The 27,039-nt window shown below is 47.0% G+C and overlaps 1 protein-coding gene across 2 annotated transcripts in view; it reads left to right on the forward strand.

Moving 5' to 3' along the window:
* Positions 1-258: 258 nt before the first annotated feature.
* The window catches only part of IGF2BP2 (insulin like growth factor 2 mRNA binding protein 2), a 98,686-nt gene continuing 71,905 nt past the window's right edge, over positions 259-27,039 (forward strand). The window contains exons 1-2 of one of the 2 annotated variants that reach the window (XM_054039516.1): positions 259-568; positions 1,780-1,840. In XM_054039516.1, coding sequence (XP_053895491.1) covers positions 391-568; positions 1,780-1,840 — 239 coding nt within the window. In that variant the 5' untranslated portion in view covers positions 259-390. The remainder of the gene's footprint in view (positions 569-1,779; positions 1,841-27,039) is intronic. The other variant, XM_054039517.1, reaches the window with a different exon arrangement.

Here is a 27,039-nt window from a genome sequence, read left to right on the forward strand (position 1 = left end):
TCCCCAGCTTCGGGGCGCGGAGCAGCTGCCCGGCCGGCGGAAGCGGGGCTCGGCCAGCGGGCGCCGCGCGAGCCCAGCCCGTCCCGCACATGGTGCCCGCCCAGGCGGCGGGGAGGGCGCTGGATCCCGGCGCCGGCCGGGGAGAGCCCCGCTGCGCCCCCGGCGGGCTCGCGGCTGCGGGAGGAGCCGGCGCGGCTGCCCTCGGCGCGGTGTCCCCGGGGAGGGCGGGGGGAGGCGGCACACGCGGGCTGGGCTCGGCTCGGCTCCGCCCGCTGCCCGGCTGCGGGGCGCTGTTGCAGGCTCCGGCGGGCGGGCGGGTGGCGCAGCGCGGTGCCCGGGTCTGTGCCGGCGGCGGGCAGGAGGGGCCGCGGGCTCCCCGCGAAGAGGCGGATGATGAACAAGCTCTACATAGGGAACCTGAGCCCCGCCGCCACCGCCGACGAGCTCCGGCAGCTCTTCGGGGACAGGAAGCTGCCCCTAGCCGGCCAGGTCCTGCTCAAGTCCGGCTACGCCTTCGTGGATTACCCGGACCAGAACTGGGCCATCCGGGCCATTGAGACCCTCTCGGGTAAGCGCCCGGGTGCACCGAGGTCAGGGGACCCGCGGCGCCCCGCTCCCCCGAGCCTCGCTGGGGAGCGCCCCCGAGCCCTGCCCGGACCCTCCCAGCCCTGCCCCGGGGCACCCCAGCTGCCCGAGGACCCCTCTCCCCGGGGAGCCTCAGCGCGCCCCTCTCCCGCTCGCCCCCCGGATCCAGTGTCCCCTCCCCAGGGAGCTCCAGGGACCCTCCCCGCCCCTCCAGGGATCCCTTCCTGACGCCCCTCTGTGATCCCCGGCTCCCTCCCCCCGGGGATCCGCCGCAGGAATCCACTCAGCTCCCCACGCCCTGCTGGCCCCCAGGCCCTCGGGGGTCCTCTCCCTCGCCCCGTGACCCCCGACTCCCCGCCCGCGCCACCCGGGTCCCCCCTCGCCCCGGCCCTGCGGGACCAGCCGCTCCCGCCCCGCTCCCTCGCTTCCCTCCAGCCGGGCTATTTTTCCCTGATTTTTTTCTCCGATTTTATTGAGAGGAGCCGGGACCCGGGGTCTGCCGCCCGGCCGCCCCCTTGCCACCCTCCCGGCCTCGGGCACCTTTTTACGAGGTGCCCTGCCCCAACTCGCCGGGGGCGCGGAGCAAAGAGCGGCCGAGAGGCAGCTGGGGGGCCCCGAGCGAACTGCAGCCCAGCCAGGGAGTAGGAGCCACACGGCAGCGCCAGGCCAACGCAGCCCCAAACACAGGGGACCCTCTGGCAGCCCCGACGGGCCACTCCGGCCGAGCTGGCGCCCCGTGCCGGGTAGGGGGAAAGGAGAGGCAGGAGGAGAGCAGGAGAGGAGGCATGTGGGGCTTGGCTGCCGGGAGATTGCCATGGTGTTCCGCGAGCAAGCGAGCGCAGCCCCGCGAAGTCCTGCTAGCTCTGGTTAGCGGAGTGGGCGGCAGGAGCCCTGGGAGTGGAAGCATGGCTGCCCCAGTCCTTCATTTTGAGGGCTACGGACTCCAGCCTCTCCATTTGGTGCTGCTTGTGAAAATGATTGTACTGTTGTCAGGGGTCCAGGGCGTGGACCCCTGGGCGCCCTCCCGCCCCCGGACAGCACCCCCTGACCCCCCAGCAGGCTGCCCCCTGCCCCAGGGCTCTCCACGCAGTTCGGGCTGCAGGGCACTCGCCGACTTTTGGGTAGATTTCCTGCCCTAGCTCCCAGACTGTGCTTCGGACGATGCTGAGTCTCTGTTGTTGTTGTGTTTTAAAGGTAAAGTGGAGCTGCATGGCAAAGTCATGGAGGTGGATTACTCCGTCCCTAAAAAGCTAAGGTAAATCCCTTTCCATGCGTTCTCTGTCTCGAGTCCGTGCGAGGGGCGGCGAGTCCCAGAACGGCTCTAGCTCCTTGGCAGCAGGGTTGTTTGCAAGGGTGCTGAAGGTAGTTGCAATAGTTGCATTTTTACTTTCATTATGGCTAGCTGCGTGCCCTAGCCATTGATTTACTTTTGAAGTCTGATGGGCTTTCCTCTTTCCACGCGGGTTGGGATGGAAAGCATTTCTTCCCAGTGCAGTAACTTGTTTACCAAATGCAAAAAGTCCCCCCCCCACACACTTCTAAAGATCACAATGGTAACAAAGGCTTTGTGGAAGACTTCCTGTGGCAAGTAAGTAGTAAATATTTACTGTGTCAGCTGAAATTCCCTAGCTAAAATTACAATTCGTTAGTTTTTGCTTTTCTTTCCTCTGAAGTGCTTTCTGCTGAGGGTAACAAAATGTCCTTTGGATAAATTAGTCAATATCTCCAAGGCTTTGGAGCAACATCTTGATTTATTTTGAGAGTTAAAGAAGTTAAAAGCCCTTTTTGGCGTGGCAGCTGCTTATGAGCCAAAGTTCTGAAATGTTTGTAACCAAAAGGCACTAGTATGGGACGTGTGTAAACAGAACTTTCTGGGGATGGCATAGAATCTAATGCATGCCATTTAGATGGCTGCAGAGTGGTCTGTTCATGCGTGGGCAGATGGGGGTCTCTTCTGTCACTGACTTACTATTTGCATTTTCCTTGAATTAGTTTTTATTCTGATTGGGCCGTATGACACTTCTTCACTTTGTCACTATTGTTCCCTCAGGACGCAGCATATTCATAAAAACTTTTTGTGGTCATTTTGGTTATGAGTGTGAAGCCCTTGATCCAAATAAATCCAATGTACTGACTAATTTGTTATACTGTCAGGTAAACAACTTGTAGTATTTTACTAGGGCAGCTGTTTAACACAAACTTTTATAAATGTACAAGATCTGCTGCCATCTCTTTCTAAACTTCTAACATAGTGGTGGGCATTTTTTACCTTGAGAAATATAATTGCAAGCTCTGTCACAGATCTGCAGTGGTATAGAAAGGCAGTAGTGATTTTTCTGAGAGGCCTGCCTTTTGCAGGGATGGTACAGTTGAACTGTTATTATAAGGGGGAAAGGTGTTTTAGAGAGTTTGTATAGTTTGCGTGTTGATAGTCGGATGCAAAATCTTTTGAGCAGTGGAGGATTTGCAATATTATCTGGTGTATGTTATTTTTAAGTGTCACGAGACGTGAACTTCACAATGCTCAGAGAGCGTGGGGCAGGACATCTTTTAATGTGCAGCTTGTTGGTTCTGTTCCTGCTCTGAGTCCCCTCCCCCAGCAGTGGGTAAAGGGAAAGCTTTAAAGCAAATTTCACATTGAAAATGGTTTGGTTGCCTAACGGAGAACACAGTAGGCTGCAAAATGCGGCTTGCATTAAATGCCAGCTTTGTAAAGAGGTCTTAGCAAAAGAAAAATAATCCAGGCTTTTGTTTCTGCAAGCTGAAGTTTCTCCTTCCTTGTTCTCTTTTAGAATAATAAACACTAAATATATTTATGTTGCTGATTTGAAGTGTCTTTGAAATGAATCTTTTAACCAGGTGTGTCGAATGTGTAACTTAAATTCTAGACTTTTTTTTTTATTATTATATAGCTCAGCAGTCAGTGTTATTTGAACATGTGCTCCTGTGAAATGTCTGAAGTGGAACTCAGTGAAAACGCAGGCTCACTGTACAAATTGTATGCAAAGGCTCTTCTTGAATGTGTTAATTTGCTGATGTTGCTTCTTTAGCTTCATGCTGGGTCTTTTCAGTGTGATTGATTGTCAAGTATTATTTTTAAAATACGGGTACATAGAAAATTAACTTAGGCAGCTTGATGAAGTTTGGTGAGAAATGGCTAATGTCTGGCACTGGGATTGATATTGTTGGTTGTTTCTAATGCACATATGTGAAAGATGTGACAGTGTTCTGGTTTCTTATGCAATGAGCATGCAGAAGTTTACCTGGAAATAAAAAAGAGTAACTCTCAAATATTTCAAAGCAGTTAAATCTTTGCAGAAAGTTTTTCTTAGTGTTCTTGCACTCTTAGGACTTTAAGAATGATTGAGCTAGAGCCCAGTTAGTTAGAAGGGCAGTTCTCTGGGGATGTATTCGCTTCCAGGTCTGTTACATATGTTACATAAAGCAAAAAGATGGGAACAGTGAATTCCTCTTTACCTGCAGTAAAAGCTTGGGGATCTCTGAAAAAAAATCATTGAACAGTCAAGAGAGAAAATCTAATATTTCTTTTGCCTTTTTGTGCTATATGTTCAGCTGTCCCTGAGGGTTCTATTTCAGTTTGGTTACTTGGTTTCCTCAGATTGTTGAGTTCGTGTTTGGATTTGATCATGTCATTTTTTGACCTCTGAAAAAGCTGTTGTTAATATAAAGGTGTCTTTGGCTTAATATTAGTTAGCTTGGACATTTCATCCTGTTTTTTATAACATGGTTTTATCATGGAATAAAGGCTTACACAGGCTTACATTTAGTTTTTCTTTGTAGAAAACCCACAAACTATTCTAATGCTTGTAAGAATTAGAATTTGTGCAGTGACTTCCATTGATGTCAACAGCACCAATACGTGGGGACCCTTACTCTGCATGCACAGGACCCTGCCCAACGCCCCTTGCTCTGGCAAAATTGCCAGTGACTTTGTAGGGAGTTTTGTCTGAGTTAGCTGTGTAGGATCTGAAAACTTTCCATGTTACACACAAGCTGATACTGTCCTACAGTTCTGATGCTATGTGAATGTAAAACTATTGAATAAAACTGCAGAGAACTTCCCCTGAATGCTAGCTTTGTACCAGGTTAATTATATGTATTATTTTAAAATCTTTTGGTCCAAATTTGTTTTGTGTTTTATGGTTTTGTTTGATACTTTTTATGTTGTTATATGTTTGGACTGAATGTGTAGCATTGTAGTGTTTGGATTTAATAAAGAGGGAAAACCTCTGTTATGCCTGTTATTGAAATGTGTCTGAAATATCTCTTGATGTGTAAATAGTAAGTTTTATTCTCACTACTGTGTTTAGTTAAAATTTCCTTGAACCTTTTCAGGAATTAGATTTCAAAAACACAAACAAAAATAACCCTCATTCTCATCTGTATGTCTTTATGTAGCTAAGAAATAGTGTAAAATAGTCAGAAGTAGCACTGCAAACTCCACTTTCTATACACCTCCTCATGGTAATGTAGAAGGATTGGAGGTTACAGGGCTGGAGGTAGTGAGAAATAGCATGAAGTAGTGCAGGAGAGCTTATGAATTTGTCTTTCATGAGTTAAAAATCAGTAATTGTGTTCTCTCTACTTCAAGTGATTTTTGCCTCCTATAAGAATGTTAAAGAAAACAGTATCCCAATTGTTTTTTGTTTGTATGTACTACATTGTGTATAGACAAACTAATTTAAAAAACCCCACTTTTTATCATGTAAACTTTAAATTCTCTGGTAACAGAGAATGCTTCATTTGCTTAAAATCATATTGTTTCAAGAATTTGCTGAATGAGAAGCTGTGTTTTTAAAAAAAAAAAAAAAAAAAAAAAGTCCTATAATTATGCTTTTTATGCAGACATGTAATACATCGAAAACTTTGATTCTTAGCTGCAGATGCTGAATACATAGTTAATAATAATAAACATTAGAAAACTGTGAATTATGAAATATGGACAAAACAAAAATCTGTTAATGCTAACTTTCATGTAATGTGTATTTGGCAGAAATAAAACAGATTAGTTTAAATAACTCAATTTAATGTTCACAGTGTTTTAAATTTCCAATTCCTTTATTTGAAAAGTCTTCTTCTTTTATGTTTTCAATATTATTTTTAAAAATCAAATGTATAACATTAGTATAATCTAGAAAAATGAACTGGGTGAGCTAATTAGAGAAGTCTTCAAATCTAATTTAGTAGAACATTTAAAAATATTTTACTATTCTATTTAATGGCAAAACTTCAGTAGAATATTACTTTTCTGATTTACTTTAACAAATACAAATGTCTAATGCATACAGATCTAGATTTTTGCAATTCAATCAAAGCAATGCAATTTTTAAAAAAAGACCCTGTTTCTAATAATCTGGAAACCTGCTGCACTTTTATGAAACTTGTCTTCATTTAAAATCCTTCCTTGCCCGTGCATGTCCTGATCCTCTTTTAGTGTTTTCTGTGAATATGGAACAGTAGTTCAGGAGATAGGGGCAAGGAATATCTGCCAGAATTACACTTGTGAAGCTAATCTCCGAATGACTAGGGGAACAGTGATCTTTCACAATTTTCAAAAGGAAACCCTAGATTTTAGCTACTTTTAAAATATCAAATTAGAAAATTCAAGGCTGAAAGCTACAGTGTCTCTGTAGTGCTGGAATCCCCCATTAAACAGTTTGCTACTCTTTTTAAGAGGAAAAGGAGCATTAATATGGTGTACAAATGAATTCTGAAATAGAAAACTGTGCAAATGGTTTAAATATAGCTAGGTATTTGCTTTAGTTGTTGAAATAAATAATCAAAACACAGAGGTTTTTACAAAGAAAAATGTCCATTTTAAGGGTAGATTTTATTTTTGAAACTTCAAACTATTTGATGTTTAAGTGTGAATCACCATTCCAGCCTGAAACTGAATGTTCACAACTGCCCCAAGTGGTTAGAGACTCTGGTCTGAGCTTTGTGTGTAATTTTCATGATTCATTTTGGTGGTGGTAGTTTGAAATAAAGCAATATGTATTTTTTAAAAAAAGAATAGAGGGGGCAGAGTGTTGGGATGGCAGTGGTTGTTAAATATTTTAGTACTGCTATATCAAGGGGCAGAGTCACGTGGCACAAAGTGTGGACTACCAGAGGGCTAATATCATGACCATTCGGTTGTTGTTTCGTTTGTCCCTGATATGCATAATTGTGACAAAAATGATTTACATGTAAAATGATCCTGTTTAGTGCTTTAGCTAAGGAACCTCACCCTTGATCAACAGAAGTCCAATCAGGAGACATGACTGACACTTTTACATCTTTAGTTTCTCCCGCTTGCCTCCTTCTTGCACATACACACACAAGTAATTCTGTGTGGGATGCAATGAAAGAAATATGACTTTTCTGATCTGGGAATGTTTGACTTTTTCCAAACCCCATTCATGCCACATTTTTCAAATATTAATCAAAGATTTAAATGTCAGCTGCCCTTCTGGATTTCTAGAAAGGGGCAGGATGGACCTGGGTCATTTAGTGTTTAAAAAATATACCCAAGAATTTTACAAAATGGAATCAAAGGATTCACATAGACACCGAGAGGGTCTTCTGGCTGTTGTGTGAACTGAGTCTCAAACCAATTTGCGCTCTGTCTACAGAGCACAGCTAACTGTATATGGAGTATAATTTATATCTTCTTAAACAGCTGTGATTAAGTCACAGTTAGGCATGAGTTAACTGGTTTATGGAAGAATGTTGACATTGAATGTTCTTTAAAAATAATACTTACCTACCCTATAGCAATGTAGGGAATTGTAATTAGTTGGCATTTGGACTGTGTTTTGAAAATGTGAATTGCTGCATGTGCCGAGTATTATTATTTTAGCAAAACAGAATGACACTTAGCGGGACCCAGCACTGAAAATATTTATTTCCCCCCCGAAGCTCACTGTCATTAAAACACTTTTTAAAAAGCTCTTTTACTTTATAATTCCACTGGTTGCTTTGCAAACTTATAATTTGCATTTGGTGGCATGTATGGGTTCTATTTTGGGCAGCCAAATTGCAATGTTCTTCCAGCATTATTTTTAAGGTTTTCTTTTTCCTCTTCTGATTGTGAACTTCATTCTGGTTTTCCACATATTGTACCAGTGAAAGGGAATAGTTGCAATTTTTGTGTACGATGCTGTGGGAGAGAACAGCAGAGTCTATCACATGGGATTCCCAAATGGAGGAAAAAAGCTTTGAGTGTTTGCTCCATTATCTTGCTTCAGACCTTGCTTGTAGTAAATGCCATTTCATCAGGCAGGATAGTCCATTTTAAAATAGTGAAATGTACTTTTCCAAGAGGTTTTCTTCATTTCAAATTATGCTTTACGTGATGCTTATCTGTGCCATATTCTAGTATGGGTTTGTTTCTTGATGACAAGATGTTCTTTTTTTTTTAATAAGCATTCCACATGCTGCTGAAGAAGTCTAAATGTCTAGAATGGAATTAAGTTACAAGTCTCCATGTTACTGTGTATAGGCAGCTATTCTCCTTTTACTATGTGTTTGTAACTTTTTTGAGTGTCAGGTACACATGTTTATGGAGAGGAGATTAGACCGATGTGTAAAACATACCAAGCTTTATATTTATCAGCTTGCTGGAAACCCATGAACACCTATTTGCACAGACAGACTATTGTAAATACACCTGCTGAACCTCTGAATCTATAGTTTAGCGTTCTCTCGCTGCTTGTTTAAAGCAAAAAGTAAACTCTTGAAGAATCTATCTCAGAAATACATCTATACAAATATTGTGGCTCATCTGTTGTGTGTATGTGTTCCTCCCCTCTTCCTATCACCAGCATGTGGAAGGTTATGTTTTGATAGGGCTCTGATTTGTGTGAATGGATGTATTCTCCTGTCATAATCAGGAAAGGTGTCTACTGGGAATAGGAGTAGTGTTACAATTCTTAAAGAACAACACACAGTTTTCTCCAAATGCCTTACTTGGGGGTGTCTGGGGCTGAAAGTTCTGTGAAGTGTGAGGAAGGAGCTCATGGAAAAAATAGTTCAGCAAAGTAAATTGTACTGGCAACAGAGAGACAAGGTGGGTGAGAACATGTATTTTATTGGACCAACTTCTGTGGGGAAAGAGACGAGCTTTCCAGCTTGCCCAGAGCTCTTCTTCAGGTCGGTGAAAGATACTGGTAGTGATGACAGGTTTTCACGTGTCACTTCTCCATTAGCCTGTTCTTTCCCCATTTTCCTCTTTGTGTTGCTGTTGAGGTGTGAGAATTGGAAGTAAAATTGAGAGAACAAGCAGTTTATATTGTACTCCCATCCATCTCCCCATCCCTTTGCCTTCAGATAGCATAAGAAAAAAATCACGTTATAAAAATAAGTCAGTAGTGGATAGTTTGTTCTAAAAGCTGTGGTAAACGCCAATCCTAAATTAATAAGATCATTGAGTATCAGGGGGTAGCCGTGTTAGTCTGTATCTACAAAAACAACAAGGAGTCTGGTGGCACCTTAAAGACTAACAGATTTATTTGGGCATAAGCTTTCGTGGGTAAAAACCTCACTTCTTCAGATGCATAGAGTGAAAGTTACAGATGCAGGCATTATATACTGACACATGGAGAGCAGGGAGTTACTTCGCAAGTGGAGAACCAGTGTTTAGCAATTGTAACACTCTACTCCTATTCCCAGTAGACACCTTTCCTGATTATTATCATTGAGTCACTTAAGCACACGGTTGCTGGAAATTTTATACATATGGTGTATTGATCTAATCTGGAGGCAAAATACAGACTAGAGAGCTACAAGGAAACGTCCACCCAGGCCACCTTAGTTCCTATCTCAGGTAGCTAGTTTAAATGATCTCCAAACAGCTTTCAGTGTAATTGTATTAGAGACTCTCTCTACAAAGTGACCTGCTTTGATTGGTTGCATGCAATGTTGTTGTGGTACTATAGCTCTGGAATGGCAATCTTTTCCATAGATGGGGGGAGGAGGAGGGGTAAAGCACCTATATTTAGTAATGGTTAAAAACTAACATTACAGAGAGTTTTTGCCCAAGCCAGCAAAAGTTGGCATCTGTAATTTGGAGGAACTTGATTCCTTCCTCGAATGAATCTCTCTGGTATGTTATAGCTATGTGCACTGATGCAATTTGTTTGATATAGATTGATCTCTATTTCTCTCTATTTGATATACCTCCCTAGCTGTACAATAGGGATAACAATATTATTTTCTCTCTTCCCCCCCCGCCCCCATCTGTCCTGTTTGTTCAGCCTAAGAACTGTTTAGGGAGGGACTATCTCTTATTTTGTATGTGTACAGCACCAAGCACAGTGCGTGGCACTACTGTCAATCAGAATACCAAGTCCCAGTGGGTATAAGCTTGAAGCTTGGGGGGTGTATTGCTGGCGAGAGATCCAGCCAGCTACATCCTTCTGGGGAGACGTGCCGCTTGCTGCAGTGAAGTCTGCAGACATGCAAGATTTGTTCAGATGAGAAATGCCTAAGTAAGAAGCAAAGGTTTTCATTCCACATTGAGGGAACTGTTGCATGCAGCTGGCAGTCCTGTTTCTCCACCCAAATTCTCAGGGGCCAGTGAGCAGTTTAATGCTGATGTGGATGGTCAGGGTTGAGGACACGGCTGGTCTCCCACAGAGCTGCTTGTCACTGCTGTCCGATTCCCTAGGCCTGGGTTACGGTGTGGAGATGATGGCAGGGTGACCCGCAGATAGCTAGCAGGCTGCTAGTGGAACCTCTGCTATGGTTTTTACAAAGTGGCATGCAGCCGTGCTCTTCTGCTGCCGGCTGTGCCTGTAGGGCGGGCTGTGGAGGCTGCTCACTGCCCTGGTCAGAGGAGAAGTGTTACAGGAATCTTTGCTTGATGAGCTCCTGCTCTGATTAGAATGGAAGCTGTTTAGCCTGGAGTGACATGTGCCCTCGCAATGCCTCTTCTCCAGATCCACAGCACACTTTCCTTCTCTCCTCCTCCCTTTGCCTCTGCTGCCTCCGGATGCCTGCTCCGGGTCCAGCAAATTAACCCCCACTCACAGTGTCAGGATCTCATTCTCCTGCCACCTCCTTGCTCCCGCACTGGCTCCTGAGGGCCTCTCCCGCGCCTTCTCCAGCCAGGCTGCTCACACGCCTTCCAGCCTCTCTGCCTGCACAAACCTTTCGCTCCTGTCTGTCTTCCCCTCCCTGCTCATACCTCTCTGCCTCCATCCAAGTAATCTGCCCTTAGCCTGGGCAAGGTCAGCTCCCACCCTCTGGACTCAGCGGGTTCTTCGTGCCTCTCCCTGGCTTCCTTATTGGCCCCCCAGGCCTGGGTCAAGCAGCTCACTGCCCTCTTGCTCTTTAGACCTGGCTTTACCAGTCGCTGCTCTGAGTTCCCTCTTCCTGGCCTCATCTTTCTTCTCTTTGTTCTTCCTCTTTCCCCCTTCTCCCAGGACTGCCATATCAAGGATTGTCTGTGTGGTCAGCCCCTCTGAGCACCAGCCCTCTCCTCCTTCCATTCTCTGGGTGCTAGGTGGAACTCCTCCCTAACTGCCCTGCTCTCACTGCCTTCAGTCCTGGCATGGCTGCCTCCTGCGCGCCCTCTGCTGAGCATGCTGGAGAAAATGCAGGCTCCTTGCTCACGTCCTCTTCTGTCAGCTTGTTCCCCCTTTTTTTTAGAGCAGCCCTCCCCCCCCTTGAGCCCAGTTCTGTCACCCTCAGTGAGTCTTGCATGCCCAGCCCCAACCCCCTCTGCTCACCCTGCCCCTCTGCTTTGTTCACCTCACCAGCATCTGTGGAGAGAAGTGACTGGATCTGGTGCGAGCTACTTCCTGCCACCCTGCTTCACCCTCTCCTCCTTCATTCTGGTTCCTGACACTGAGGTTTCTCTCTGACCCCGGACCCTATCTCCTCCACCTGCAGGCTCTTCTTGCTCCCCCAGTCACTGCTTCCCCCTTCACTTCCAACTACCTTCCTGGATGTTCTCCTGTGCCCTTGTTTCCACCTCCCTCTCCAAACATCATCCCATTTCCCTCCTCCCCTCTTGTCCCCAAATGTGCCATCCACAGTCCCAGCCTTGACCTTCTTCCTTCTCATTTCCTTTTGGGCCCCTCTGCCACCTGGCTTCTGCCTTGTCACCCATTCCAAATGACTTGCCAGTGGGTGAGTCAGGTTCTGGCCACATGCCCTGCTCGGGGGAGCCATTATGCTAGCTATGTGCCACCTGGGGTTTCTCCCTAGACAGGGCCAGTTCCCAGCTGGCCAGAAGCGCAGGGTTCCTGTCCTCTGTGTGTCGGCAGAGCCGCTCTAAGGGGCTGTAGTGAAGCAGAGACTGTGGCCCCTTGTGCCTGCAGCTCCCTCCCATCTCCATGGTACCAGGTGAGCCCCCTGCATTCAGAATCCCCCTTAGAACTCACTCCTTGGACACCAGTAATTGCCCACTGTGGTAAGGTGCTGCCACGCCCCTCGTCGTCTGAGACTGGCTCCCTCGAGGGATAGAGCCCTTGCCCTACGGCCTTCCTGGGCATGGGGTCTCCATGTGTTTTTTCCTGATTCTCTTTGGTTGGCCCCTAGATGGGTGTGTGGGGTTGAGGGGTGAGGGAGGACAGGGAGTGGAGGAAGCGCGTTTCCCCCCAAAGACATTGGAGCCTGGGCTCAGCAAGCACAGAGGCCACCCCAGACTGTGGGCACCGCTGTAGCTCAGCCACCTGAAAGGGTCAGGGAGGGCTGAGATGGCTTCGCACTCATTAGCACAGCTGGCGCTGGGGGAGCTCATGCAGTGCATGATGTCATAAAACACTGCCCCCTAGGAATTCCAGGGGAAACAAAGCCTCCTGTATCACTGCCTACCCAGGCCTATGCCTTAATGGCACGACCCAGCTCCTAGATTGCAAGCTCCCTGGGGCAGGGACTACCTCTTGTTTGTGAGCCTATGGCCATAGTCTCCAGAGCAGTGGCCCTTTATTGTGTAGCATGAGGAATCCTGCAAGGTGCTTGTCGATTAATATCCATTCGCCAGCCCTTAATTATGGAATCCTGAATTGCCAACTGTACATTTTAGGAGTGTAATTTTATGAATGGCCTTAGACAGCTTGAGAATGAAACAGTGCCATGTGGCCTTTGTGACATTGCAAGCTACTGAATGAATGTGTGTTTGGGGGGCAGGTATGGGGGGGGACGACAGGGAGGAGCTGGCATTGTTATGCAAACAGCGGAGTTTGAAAATTCTGTTTCCTCAAAGGCTTGACATTAGCAGGGCCTGTGAAAGTCAGGCAAAGAACAAACACAGCCGGATGGTTTGATGTGGATATGATCAAGAAAATACATGCTACCAAATTAACCTTCCCCCCACCCCCCAAAAGAAAAAAAAGAAAAAATGGTTTGAGAAGGGAAATTGGCATTCTGAATCCTAAGTGAATGACAAGGACTTCTGGGTTACTCCAGAGCTATTCTTACACTGAAATACTTGACACAACATTTTGGCAGTGATCTCAGGTGAGCAGAGAATATTGAATTCCTGATGACACTAGAAGATACATTCCTTGTTTTCCAAGTGGAATGTACAAAGAGGGACTCTAACCACGTGCTTCTTGAAAGTGCAGACTTCTCTGTGTATTGACATGTATCAGTGTAGCAGGGTGGTCACCTGCTCCTGCCCTGAAGGGCTTGAAATCAGCCCTGGGAGAGGGCTGAGACTGTGAGAGGTCTGCTGATAGGAAAGCAGCAAGCCTCCGCTGATTGGGGAAACAGCCACAGCTGTGGCCATGCCCCAATCAGGCCACAGCTGGTCCTATAAAAGGCCAGTGAGCCAGAAGCTGGCAGAGTCTCTCTCTCTAGCTGTAGAGGGAGATGAACCTGGCTGCAGGGACCTGAGCAGAGTACCTGAGTGGAGCAGGGCTGGGGAAAGGGAGAGGAGCTGGGGAGCTCGAGCCTGGAGAGCCCCAGGCTGCGGCCTAGCAGAAGGCCAACTGGTACTGGGGGTTGCAGAGGACAGCCCAGGGGTAGGCAAAGGCAGCAGGTCCAAACTCAACTTTGCCAGTGATGAGTAGGCTGGTACTGCAGTCTGCCCCAGGGTGCGGGGGCTAGATGATGACTGGCAGTAGCCTTACGACTGAGGAAAGGTGGGGATAGTGGGTGGGGGTTCCCCGGGGAGGGGAGACCCTGAGAGTGAAGGGTTACCGCCAGAGAGCAGCACCCCAGATAACGGGGCACCAGGTCCGGGAGGGACACGGGGGGCCAGCGGCAGTGGGACACTGGCCTGCAGAGGGCACTCCGGAGGCTGGACGAGCTAATTCCCTGAGAGACCAGCAGGAGGTGCCACAGGGGTGAGTCCCACACCGTCACAAGCAGATTACTGAAGGAGACCTGCTTCTGTCTCTGGACTCTTCGGTGTCTGTACAGCACATAATTGGTGTTGCAGAGTGTAGTGTTTTCTGATACCACTGAAAATCTTAGATTTGGTGTAAGATACAGGGAAGATGCCTAAGTGAAAACCCAGTATATACTTCAGTATATATTCACCATTAATGAACTATTAAAGAGTAAATCAGAAACACCATTATTCTGATGTGCAGTAATCTCAAAATTTTGTAACAATGGGAGTTGTCACAAGTCAGTTACAAAGTCCAAACCAGTTTGTATCTATCTATATGCACACATACTTGGTGCTTTAAAAGGGCCAGTTTCACAAAGCTGAAAACAATTATGATCCAAATCAGTTGGGAGGAAGAATTTAATCAGAAAAATGTGAACGATAACTGGGAATTGTTTAAGAACACTTACTAGATGCCCAAAATGCCACAATTGAGGAAGAAGGCTATATTGGTTTAAAAAATGACCTGGTTTAGCGGGGAAGTGAAGGCAGCTGTACAAAACTCTGTGTGTGTGTGTGCGCGCGCATATACAAATGGAAGAAAGGGGAAGTTGACAGTAATGAGTATAAATCAGAAGCTAGGAATTGTAGAAATTTGATAAGGGAACCAAAGGGAGACAAGGAGAAATCCATGGCCAACAGAGTTAAGAACAATAAGGAGATTTTTAAAGTATATTCAGAACAGAAAGAATCCTGACAATGGTACTGGTCTGTTACTAGATGGAAATGATAGAATTCTCAATAATAATGTAGAAAAGGCAGAAGTGTTCAATAAATATTTCTGTTCTGTATCTGGAGAAAAAACAGATGATGCAGTCTCATGTGATAGTGATAACACTCTTTCCATTCTACTAGTCTCTTTGGAGGATGTTAAACAGCAGCTACTAAAATTAGACATTTAAAAAAAAAAGCAGGTCCAAAAAAACTTGCATCAAAGAGTTTTAAAAGAGCTGGCTGAGGAGCTTGCTGGATCATTAACGTTGATTTTCAATAAGTCTTGGAACTTCCAGAAGACTGGAAGAAAGCCAATGTTGTGCCAGTATTTTAAAAGGGTAAATATGATCACCTATGGAATTGTAGGCCTGTCAGTTTGGCATTGATCCTGGGCAAGATAAAGGACATGATTAATAAAGAATTAAAGGAGGATAATATAATTAATGTCAATCAGTGTGAGATTATGGCAATAGATCCTGTCAAACTAACTTGATATCTTTTTTGATGAAATTACAAGTTTATTGATAAAGGTAATAGTGTTGATGTAATAGACTTCTGTAATGTGTGTGACTTGATATTGCATGACATTTTGATAAAAAAACTAGAAAGATATCAAATTGAGGTGGCACACATTAAATGGATTAAAAGCAGGCTTGATGAATCTCAAAAATGTAACTGTACACGGGAATTGCATTGAACAGGTGTGTTTCCAGTGAGGTCCTGCAAAGATCAGTTCTTGGCCCTATGCTCTTTTACATTTTTATTAAAAACCCGGAAGAAAACTTAAAATCATCACTGATAAAGTTTGCAGCTGACACAAAAGTTGGGATAGTGGTAAATAATGAAGAGGGCAGGTCACTGGCACAGAGCAATCTGAATTGCTTGGCAAACTGGGCACAGGCAAACAATGTGCATTTTAATATAGCTAAATGTAAATGTATACATCTAGGAACAAAGCATGCAGGCCATACTTACAGGATGAGGGACGCTATCCTGGAAAGTAGTGACTACAAAAAAGATTTGTGGTTGTGGTAGATATTCAGCTGAACATGAGCTCCCAGTGCGATGCTGTGGCCAAAAGGGCTAATGCAATCCTGGGATGCATAAACAGGGGAATCTCAAGTAGGAGTAGACAGGTTATTTTATCTCTGTATTTGGCACTGGTGCGACGGCCGCTGGAATCCTGTGTCCAGTTCTGGTGCCCACAATTCAAGAAGGATTTTGGTAAATTGGAGAGGGTCAGAGAAGAGCCACAAGCATGATTAAAGGATTAGTAGACAACTTATAGGGATAGACTCAAGGAGCTCAGTCTATTTAGTTTAACAAAGAGAATGTTAAGGGTTGACTTGATCACAGTCTATAAGTACTTATCTGGGGAACAAATATTTACTAATGGGCTCTTCAGTCTAGCAGAGAAATGTCTAACACAATCCAATGGCTGGAAGTTGAAGCTAGACAAATTCAGACTGGAAATAAGATGTAAATTTTTAAGAGTGAGAGTAATTAACCATTGGAACAATTTACCAAAGGGCGTGGTGGATTCTCCATCACCGGTAACTTTGAAATTGGCTGTTTTTCTAAAAGCTCTGCTCTAGGAATGATTCTGGAGAAGTTCTCTGGCCTGTGTTACACAGGAGGTCAGACTAGATGATCACAATGGTCCCTTCTGGCCTTGGAATCTATGAATCTATTTCTTACATCAGGACTGTAGCTGAAGAGTGCTGTGAAATATACTCCTTCCTTTCTGGATAATGGTGCCGCAGGAATAAGACTGCAATAGAATTGACAGATACTTTCTGTGCAGCACGTAACCACCGTTCTTACTGTGATGTTTCTTTGTTAAATTTATCTGATAGAAAAACAGCTTTTCTGATAAATGTGCATTGAGATCTCTATGGGTCCAATATGCCCTTCCTGGCTGCTCTTCAAATTCCTTGATTGCAAACTGCAGTGGGCGTCTAGAGTGTGAAGGAAATTGGTACCGAGCACATCTGTGTATCTGCGTTATATTTATCCCTAGCTCAGTTTGACACTTCCACTGCTATATTTCAGCCTAATTTTTACAGTCAAATTCGTACCTCTAAATAAAGGTTTATGAAAGAAATGTTACTAAATTCTTACCAATAGTTACACTTGAATGAAAGGAAAGTGTAGCAAGAGAGATGCCATGATAGCATCTAGTCCTAATTTTAATAAATTTTGTATGTAAATAGCCTTGTTTTCATAGTGTGTTTAAAAATCCATACGTATCTTTAAAAAAACCAACCTCACATGTTAGATGAAATCAACAAGATGGTTGCTGAGTACAGACATTTAGGTGACTCTATTGTTTGTACCTGTTTGCAGTCCCTGGATGTTTTGATAGCATTTGTGGTTTTTCCGCAGAGAAGTGGCTTGTTTCTGTTCCAGAGTACATTGAACAGCCTTTGCACTGGCTAGCTTGTGTTATTTCATTTGCTTTTATTGTCTACAGATCTAGCCAGCTATCGTATGCCAGGTGCATGGAGATTATCTCTCGCTTGTTTAATATTTTTGTTTGTCTAATAACCAAAGATCGCTCCCTCTCTCCCCTCTAATGAAAATTAAGACTTTTTACACACAATTCCTCTACCAGCTGCCAGAGTTGTTTTACCATCTTTGTAACTGGGTGAGGTCTCATTTTTCCAGTTCTGCTCTGTTGTGGTTAGGCATGGCCTATAAGTGGAAAATGTATCTATCTATCTTTTTTTAATCACAGATTTTCCATGAAAGGTGCCACCTACTGTCCTGTACTGGTGGCCAGATTCCTTTCAAAGTCAAATACAATGTGAAAGGGTCTATTTGGGTTCAGCATTCTACCACTGAAAAAGAAGACCAAGCCTTGACTTTGCAGCAATTCTCCAAGTGTGTGTGTGTGTGTGTGTGTGTGTGCGCACAGTTTTAAGATGACAGAAAATTTATCTGATTGCACCTAGAATGAGTCCTGGGAGCGCAGCAGTAAGAGAATGCGGCTTTCATTGCTTCAGCTCTTTCAGCTCCATTGTTGATTTGATTGCTCAAAACATTAGGCCTTGTTTGTACTTCTACCAGCAAACCCTCCCAGCATAGATGATGATCTAGTAGCAATAAATGCTTTGTCTGGTGTGAGTTATTCCAATTCCCTGAGCAAATCAGTTATACCAGCGCAGGAGTGTGTTGCTGGCATAGCTGTGCCTACACTAGGGCTTGTGCCGGCACAGCCAGGTCAGCAAACAGTCACACTCCTAACCAACATAAGCAAGATGGTGCTGGCAAACCTTTGATGTGTAGACTGGGCCTGAGACAGTCTGGCACAGCCTCTCTTTCCCTCCAAAGTAGAATTGTCCTGTTGATCACACAGAAAAGTGAAGGAGCAGCAGGGATTGAATAAGGGAGGCTCATGGAGAGAAGAGGCCAGGAGGGTCGCTGAGCAGGTCTGGAGAAGGAAGATGCCCCAGAGTGCAGTTTAACACAAAACACTCTAGGAACTTTCATTCCCAAGTAATAACCTTGAGCTGTCAGTACGTGACATGCACTAGGTTGCAACAGGACAAGATATTGCACTGCAGATAAGTAAGGGCGAGTGCCATCCCCTATGCCAGCCCCCACACTCTGTTCCAGGGGACGGAGGTAAAAGCACTCAGTGGGTATGTCTTCCCTGCAATTAGACACCTGTGGCTGGCCCATGACAACTGGCTTGGGCTAAGGGGCTGCTTAATTGCAGTGTAGAGGTTCCGGCTCATGCCAGAGTCTGTGCTCTGGGACCCTCTCAGGGTAGCATTGTCAGTGTAAGCAGAGCCTCAGAGGAGTTGTAGATCCACTGATCTGAGCCTAACCCCTCCTCTGCCCGGCCTCTATGTCAGCAGGACCTCGCCCTAGAGCAGAGCTGCCAGATGCATGGAGAGCAAACGGGGGGCTCCTGGCTATGCCCCCCAGTGCCTGAATACAGCACCTGATCTGCTGTGGGTACTCCTGGGGCTGTGGTCAGCACTGGGCCCTGCATACAAGAGCCCCACCCTGTTCAGATCCTCTCTGGATCCCCCACGGGGTAGGGCTGAGGATTAACCCCCGCCAAGAGCCCGTTGGGGAGGCAGCATTCCTCCTGTGATTCCATTAGGGAGGAGTCTGCATCTCTCCTTCCCCACTGGGGCTGTTGGCATTGGCTTTAGACTGTTCCTAATACAGCCTGGTCCTGTAGCTTCCCATGTCCCAAGAATGTCCCCTGGGCCCTGAGCGGGGATCACCTAACTCGGACCTACCACGTCAGCCTCGTGTTGGTAAACTGCCATGTACGGCTGCTTGGAATAAGGGATCAGCTGCCATGTGCTTGTCTGCACTGTCCTCTGCTGGACAGACCCGACCCTGGTGGTTGGAGACTAGGCATGCTTCATGGCAGCAGCACCGCCATTTCCCCCTCCTGCTTTACCATCTGCATGGCAGTGTTAGTGCTAGCGTGCTAACCATAGCCAGCTGCTGTGTTCTCGGGAAAGGGAGCAGATCGGATTCAGACACGCACAGGTGGCTGGGCTGTGAAATAGGACTGTGCCTTTTTCTACATTGACTATATTTCTGACTGGAACTGCACTCGCAAGAAAGACTGTAGAGTGTTCAGAGAACACACGTCTGCAGGCCTAGAACGTCAGGAACTAATCCAGCTTGATCAGCATTGTGATTCCCAGGCCTTGCGATGCAAGGCACGGTTTGCCTAGCTATATAGTTAATGAATTTCTTTGTCATGCCTGGGTGCGTAGACGGGGGAAAACACCCCAATTGCCTTTTCACAGAGACCCAATGTAGGGTGTACAGATGGAGGGTCCAAGAGATTCAGATGACTCCACAGTAGCTATGCACTGCAGGGGCTCCTAGGGGCTATTTCACAAACTCACAACTGGCAGTCTGCAGAACATGGAGCCAAAGATGCTCTGCGAGATCACCCTGGGGCCGGGGCAGCAGGGGAGAACCACAATACCCTGTGAGTCTGGAATGGAGGCAAGGGGCGATGGGGCAGAAGCAAAGAGCGAAAAGGGAAGGCAGAGAATAAAAAAGGTTGGAAATAAAAGTAAGGAAGGAACTCAGAGATGGAAGGAGAGAAAGAGAACAGAATGGAAAAATGTTGAACCCCACAATTTTTGTGTTTGTGTTCCTACACTGAGGTCGGCTAACTATTTGCAGTGCTAATTGCAACTGTAAGTATTTTTCTGTAAACTGTAGCCTCCTGCTGTATGCCTGTAGTTATTGGTTTTATTCTGCTACAAAACAGGTCAGATGTAATGCAACTGTTGGTTTATCGTTATGGTTATTTTTTGATTTTGTGTTTGGCTTTCTCTGAATACTAAAATTAGACAGTTGATGCACTCCTAGCTGGGGCCTATATGTAACTTTCGCTGTTAGCCTGGCTAGGAGAATGACTGGGCAGAGAGGGAAAGAGGAGAAGAAGAGATGAGGAATATAAGACCCTTTTCTGCTCCACGATCCTCACTGTCGCACTCTGGAAATCATGGGAAAGTCTACATTTTGAGGAGTTGGCCTCAGACTTTGCCCTTAACTTTTAACGCCGCCAGCATTTGGCTGTTCGCCAGGAGCATGTATCGCCTGCCTCTAGCTGCTGATGGGGTCCCCAGCAAGAGAGGCATCTGGCCCACAATGGACATCTTATGTCTGGCACTTAAAGGCAAATGATCCCTCTAAGGGTTTCTGTAGAGCCCATTTATCACAGCAGGGCCTATGTGCTGCACAGAGACACAAGATCTGCATAGCCAGGACCCTGGACATCAGACAGTCATAGATTGGGGGCTAAGAAGGGCCATTATGATAGTCTCGCCTGACTCCTGCACACGGAGTTTGTCCAAGCAAAGGTTAAGGGGGATAACTCTGTCAACAGCCCTTAAGGGACCCAGGAGCCCAAACCCCATTTTCAGAAGTGATGTAGGGATTTAGGCTCTTAAGGATGCAGATGGGTGCCTTAGGGGATTGACAAAAGCCCCGAAGCAGGTTAGGTGTCTAACTCCCATTGGGAACAGAGCAGAGATGGAACTCCCCATTGGGAGTTGGGCACCTGACCTGCTTCAGTGCTGTTGTTAATCCCATGCGATGCCCTTGTAACTCTTGCCTGTTAAAGCCCGAGTCCAATTGCCTTTCAGTGGGACATGGGCTGCTTAGGGCTGTCTCACTTCTGAAAATGGGGCTTAGGCTACGAGCTGGTCTGCACTGGAAATGTACATCGGCATAGCTGCGTCGCTCTGGGTGGTAGACAGCACAGGGCGATGGAAGAATCTTTCCATTGACTTAGCTACTGCCTCTCGGGGAGATGGATGGGCAGACTACAGCGATGGGAGAATGCCTGTCGCTGGTGTAGGTGTCTACTCTGAAGCTATAGCATTTGAAGTGTGGACGTAGCCTACGCCTACAGAGCACACCTCTTGCGGCAGCATGTTCAGAGTGTCACTACATGCCACAGTGAAAAGCAGGCTGAGTCCACACTGCAGCGTGTAGCTACATGTGTCGGTGAAAAGCTCTGGCAGGAGAGAGCTAAGCCTTTCCCTGCTGTCTGCCCTCTGTCAGAGCCTTCTGTACTGCTGGAGTCTTTCCCTCTGGCAGTGGGGAAGGGCTCTGGCAATGGGACATTGTGTTGCTAAGAACAGCACTGCTTGGGCCCCGTGGGATGCACCTGGGTACCTACCCACAGGGTTCAGACCTCACCGTCTACACTACTCTCTGTACCAGTACAAGGGGGTGTGATGTGTATGTGCTCTGCACGCTGGGTAGATGTACACTTAAGCATTTTTGAACATTTTACCCAAGCATATTTTAGTGGAGGAAAGTGGAACCTTGTCTAGCTGAAATGCAGCGTTTGTTGGCTAGCAGCCTGTTGTTCTCGGCTGGCCTGTGACATGTGCCTGCGAACAGCAGTCATGGGGATTTGGGGGAGCGGAAATCATAACATGCATCCCAGCTCTCCTTCCCAGACAGGTTCTGGTTTCAGTGGCTTAGCGCCATCCTTCAGACACCAACCAACTGCTGGGATTGGGGGTGGGGGGACTTGCATTCTCCTGGGTTTCCTTAGTCTCTTCTTAGGAACTGATCCTTCTGGAGCTGGCTTGTTCTTTCAGTTAGGGTAGCCCTCCACAAGCACCCTGGGCCAGGGTGTGATCCAACCTGCCTGTGGAGTGACACTGCGACACTAGCTGTGTTCCTCCTGCTGCGTGCATGCCTCAGCCCTGACGACTGGCACTGGGTACTGACGGCTTTTGGGCTTGCCTCCTCTGCTCAGAGCAGAGCAAGAGCTCTTTGCACGTGGGGGTGGGGAGGATGGGCACCGGTATTCATGATTTGTGTTACTGGAGCCCCAGTCACAGATCAGGACCATGGACAAAGGCAGAAAAAAGAGATGGTCCCTGCCCCAGAGATCTTCCAGTCTAAGCCCCTTACTAGCATCATGCCTTTGTGTGGAGTGCTGCCCCCTGCACTGGAGTGCACGCTGGGCCGGGGGACGTGCTTCACTCTGGGAAGGGTGTATGCCACGCTCCCCTCAGCGCAGCTCTGCTCACAGGGACTCACGGTCTCCCCTGTGGGTTCCCCCCAAGGTTAGAGCTCCCCCTGTTGGGCGGGCTGTGGCCTTCCTCTTTCACTCACAAGTGCACTGGGCCAGCCCTGCTGTGGCCCCTGGAATGCAGGTAGATGCATGGGTGGGGCAGCGATGGGGGGCAAGGGTGGGGAAGTGGCCAGGTGCAGACAGTTGGCACTGAGTGTGGGCGACGCTACATAACCTGGAGTTAGTCATAGAGATTAAGGCCAGAAGGGACCACGAGATCTGATCCGCTTGTGGGTTCCAATTTTGACAGAGCGCGAGCCAGGATGCTGCTGCCCATGACCAGGCAGGAGCCGCCAGAAGCATTTAACTGCTGGGTTTCTCCATCAAAAACAAGGAATCAGGTGGCACCTTAAAGAAACTTGATGGCTGTGCTGCTGTGGTGGCTTGCACGCGGCCCCAGTTCCTCGCACCACCACACGCCTGGGCTTGAGGACAGGGTTTACACTGAGAGAGAGAGCGAGCCCGAAGTGCTGAGCACAGGATCTGGGTTGACAAGATTGTATTTTCCCTCTGCCTGCCACCCGCACTGGGCTTCTGTGCCCCAGCCCCTGTGCACAGCTTCCAGCACGGACCTCCGTGCCGTTCGTGTCATTAGAGCGAGTGCACGGTCTGACGACATGCAGCTCCGGGTTCGCAGCTCTGGGACCTGGGTGGGTCTTAGCTGGGTTATTTCATTGGGAAGATGGATGCTGCCCTTTCCGTTATTGCAGCCAGGTTGTCACTCACACTGACCGCTCCCCTGGCACGGAGCCTGTTCCAGCCACAGTAGCAGACCGGTAATGCTCACTCCCACCTCTGGCGGAGGAGCATCCTTCTCTTCTGAGTGATGCAGGAATCCCGAGGCCAAGACAACGGTGGGAGCTGTCAGCCATTGCTGCTGTGCCAGTGGAGGCAGTGCATGTGCCAGCTGTATGCAGGCACGAGATCAGGGCTTCACCTGAAACTCAGTTACTCCAACCAAGGTATGGGGACAGGGAAAGAGTGGAGCGAATTGGAAAGGGGCAGCGTCGCTTGTTTCTGTTAAGCCATTGATTTCAAATAAATTCTTAAGCTCCCCTGGTCCATGCTGCATGTTCCACCCAGTCTCCGATGGCCTGAAATGACGCTTTCCCTTCTTCATCAACTTTGGGCGCTCTCTCTCTCTGTCTGGGGCTGCCTGGTCTGAGACTCCATGACATCCACTTGCAAACTAATCCCAGCCCTTCCCTGGGGCTGGCCCATCACTCCTCGTTGCTTTATTGATTATTGACCATTTACTGCAGTAACCCTAGTGGTTCGATTTCTCTGTGCCCACACCCAGTCATTGCTGGGTATGGAAGGAAATCACCATGTTCTTATTGAGGCTGTAGAGAGAGCACAGCAGACCCTGGAAATACTCTGCCATTTCTACTCCCCAATCACACACCTGCGCTGAGAAGCAGCTGTAATGAATGGACTTGTCTGTGACTGTGGGTAGTTCTGGCCTTTCTTCTTCGCAGCTGCAGGACAGAGAACAAGGCTGCACACTGGGAGCCTCCTCTTGTGTCTCTTAGGGCAGGAAGTTTAGTATAAGGAGTTACCTTGCAATGCAAGTGAATGGGTCTAGTCACAGGTTCTCAGCAGACAGACAGCCCCACCCCATGCAAGACTGACACACACACACACACACACACGAAATTTTGACATTTAAAATTTTTTTCTTTTGGAGCAGGAATGAAATCCCTGTTGCTGCAATGTGCCTCAAAGCAGAACTTCCCCCCAAATTTTGTTTAGCAAATTGTGTTCTGGAAAAATTGCAAAATGAAATGTTTGTTTAGAAAGTTATTTCTCCCACTTTTACATTATTTTATTATGTTTGCATGATTTTATGCTGTCAGTACAAATAGTGCATAGTATGACGTGACTGTTCTCCTATAACATCATACAGTAAAAGTATTCTGTTTTAGTTTATTTTTAAAATTATTAAGGGCAGTGCTACTTAATACTGATGAAGACATCTTATTTTCTAGATAAAAGTGTCTCCTGTTTGCATGGTAATGAAATAGTTTGGCACTTTGATGTTTTGAACAAAAAAAAGAAGACAATGTACTAATTAGAGAAGTAGCTGTTTTCAATATCTTTGTGTCAGTCTGGAAGCATTTTCCAAGGATATTCTAGAAAATAAGATACTTCACTCTAAGTACTAAAATTAAATAAAATAATGGGCAATTAAATAATTATTCAAATTAATGAATTAAAACAAATGCAATTCTTTTTTAAAATGAAAAAATAAAATCACTTTTGAATAAAATGTCATATTTAGATGAAATTTTTTTTTTCCAAAATTAAAAAAATGTTTCTTCCAATGTTTAGTTCCATAGGAGGTTTCGTCAATGTCCACAGGCCATCACAAAAAAAAGTTACTTCCCTGAAATGGCATTTTGCAACAGAACCCAGCCAGCTCTGGTGCTGACCCAATGCAGATAGCCATGACTTCATCATTTCCCTTCCATGTAGCGCCTTCTGACATACGCATCAGCCAGTCATTCAGACCCTGCAGTACCCCCTCTCAAGGCCGGATGAGAGAGCAGGAAGAGCTAGAAGTGGTGGTGTTACACCAAGAAAGGTAATGGGCAGCTGCATCCCTGTCGTATGTACCCCAGGGTCGAGAAGAGCAGCTCGGGCCACAAATGCCTCTGCTGGGCATGTTCTACAGTTTCTTAGCGAGGGTCCAGACAAAGGAACAGCACCCCAGAATTCCCCAGTCTGTGCTGGTGCCTTGGGCCATCAGGAGAAGAGTGCTGTGTGTAGGTAGGATGGTGCCTTCCACTGGGATCTTTCCAGCAGTGGCTCCCTCTTGAGACCTTCACCAAAGCCCACACTTCAGTCTTGAAGCCTTGGTTAATATCCAGGTGGGTTTGTGAGTCTCCTTTTGAGCTATTTGTGTTGCCTCCCCTCCATTTTGGACTCGCAAGCTCCTTTTCTGTGTGGCCATGTCCTGGTCTGGCACTCTTCTTTGGCCCTGCCTTCTCAGCATTCTGTCACACAGTGCCAAGGACTGGCCCAACAGTCCCTCCAGAGGTGCAGTGAGGGTGCTTCTCTGCCCAGCTTTTGTCCATGTGTGAAGGCTACGACAGAAGAGAAGGGTCGTGGCTTCTGGAGGGCCCTGCAGTTCTGTCTGGAAAGAATGACGGATCTTTCAGCTGCAGACAGCATTGCTTATCTGGGAAGGTGCCAAAGTAAGATATACCATTGGGTCACGTCCCCTCTTGGATTAAACTGGTGCTCCTCCACTGAAGCCAGTAGGGCCGGTTGACACCAGCAGAGAATTTGGCCTATTAAGAGCAACTCCGGCAGATGGTTCTAGTGGGGTACAGTGAATGCTCGCTGATCTCAGCAGCTAGAGATGCCGAAGGGCCGGATTGCTTGTCTCTGCTTGCTTTGCAGTATCGTTATAGATTGGACAGCTTTGTCTGGCAGGAGCAGTGCTCGGGTGAAGAGTTCTGAGAGCAGCGATATCTTGATTTGCTTCCTTCCCTGTCGCATGGGCTCCGGAACAATTTTTATAGTGGGAGTGCTGCTGATGGTGTTTGTTGTTACTACTTCAGGCCAGGGGGACAGCAGCACCTCCAGCACCACTGCACATAGTTGTATTTTCTGATGTTCAGTCTACTCATGAGATTGTTAACTCAGACCTCATCTATCCAGAGTGTGGTGCAGAGATTAGATTGCTTACAAGGTGTGGTGTAGAGCTTTGACCCTGCGATTGGCATTCAGGCAGTCTGGGCTGAGCTCGTCTTGGGTAAGTCACGTAGACCAAAATGACCAAATTGGTGAGCCTTGGGTGCCTACACCCATAATCCAGATGTGTGCCTTGATTTCCAGAGGTGCTGATGTAACCTGAGCAAACCCAGTGTGGTTATTGGGGCCCCTCTAGTGGCCTGAGCATACAGAGGTTGATGAGTCTGCTAGAGCTTTGGCTAACAGAGTGGGGCCTTTTAGCCCAGACAGTAGAGAGGGGCTCCTGCATTTAGAACCAGAGGTCCTCAGGTTCAGTGCCCACTGCCAACAGCCCACCCAGGGGCATCTAGCTACACTGACATATAATAATTCTCCTCACAAACTGGGTGGCCTTTAGCTCACAGCCGCAGGGCACATCTATGAATCTTGGTGGAGTTTAGGCCGTTTTCTCTGAAGGGGGGGGAAAGGCATTGAAAAAATATCCCTTCCAGAGCACCAGTGAGCTCCCATCCTGCTCAGCATCACACACCAGCAGGAAGGAAAGGAGTCAGGGAAGAGCAATGCCAGCCTGCCAGATCTCTCACCAGCACCCGAGCATCACAGCCATCAGATGCAGTAACATTGGTGTCTGCTGAACGGTCAAGTACCATTGCCATGGACACCACTTTGCTTTATGTCATTGACCATCGAGATCAGTGCAGCCTTGAGCCACGACCAGAACAGAAAGCGCTTCTGTGGCTCGTATGCCTGGGAGAGACCCTGCTCCAGCGTCAGGTGTGCTCCCAGGGACCGCGGTTACGGCTGTGAAGAGCCACCAAGTGCCTGGCCATGTACTACTCCCTTTCGCCTGAGTGGTTATCTTGAACCTTACCAGGCTGTTTGGGTCAGGAGGAGACTGGGTTATTCAATTTATTTAGATTTAGATGATTTAGTTGGGGTTGGTTCTGCTTTGAGCAGGGGGTTGGACTAGATGACCTCCTGAGGTCCCTTCCAACCCTGATAGTCTATGATTCTGTGATTCTAAGTCAGGTGTTTCTCTGGAGCAATCCTGTGCATTTACAGAGCACGTCCATCAAGTCCTGTTCCCCTGGACCCAGCAGGAGCAACC

The sequence above is a fragment of the Malaclemys terrapin genome, chromosome 9 (genome assembly GCF_027887155.1).
Source record: "Malaclemys terrapin pileata isolate rMalTer1 chromosome 9, rMalTer1.hap1, whole genome shotgun sequence".
NCBI classification, from domain to species: Eukaryota; Metazoa; Chordata; order Testudines; family Emydidae; genus Malaclemys; species Malaclemys terrapin.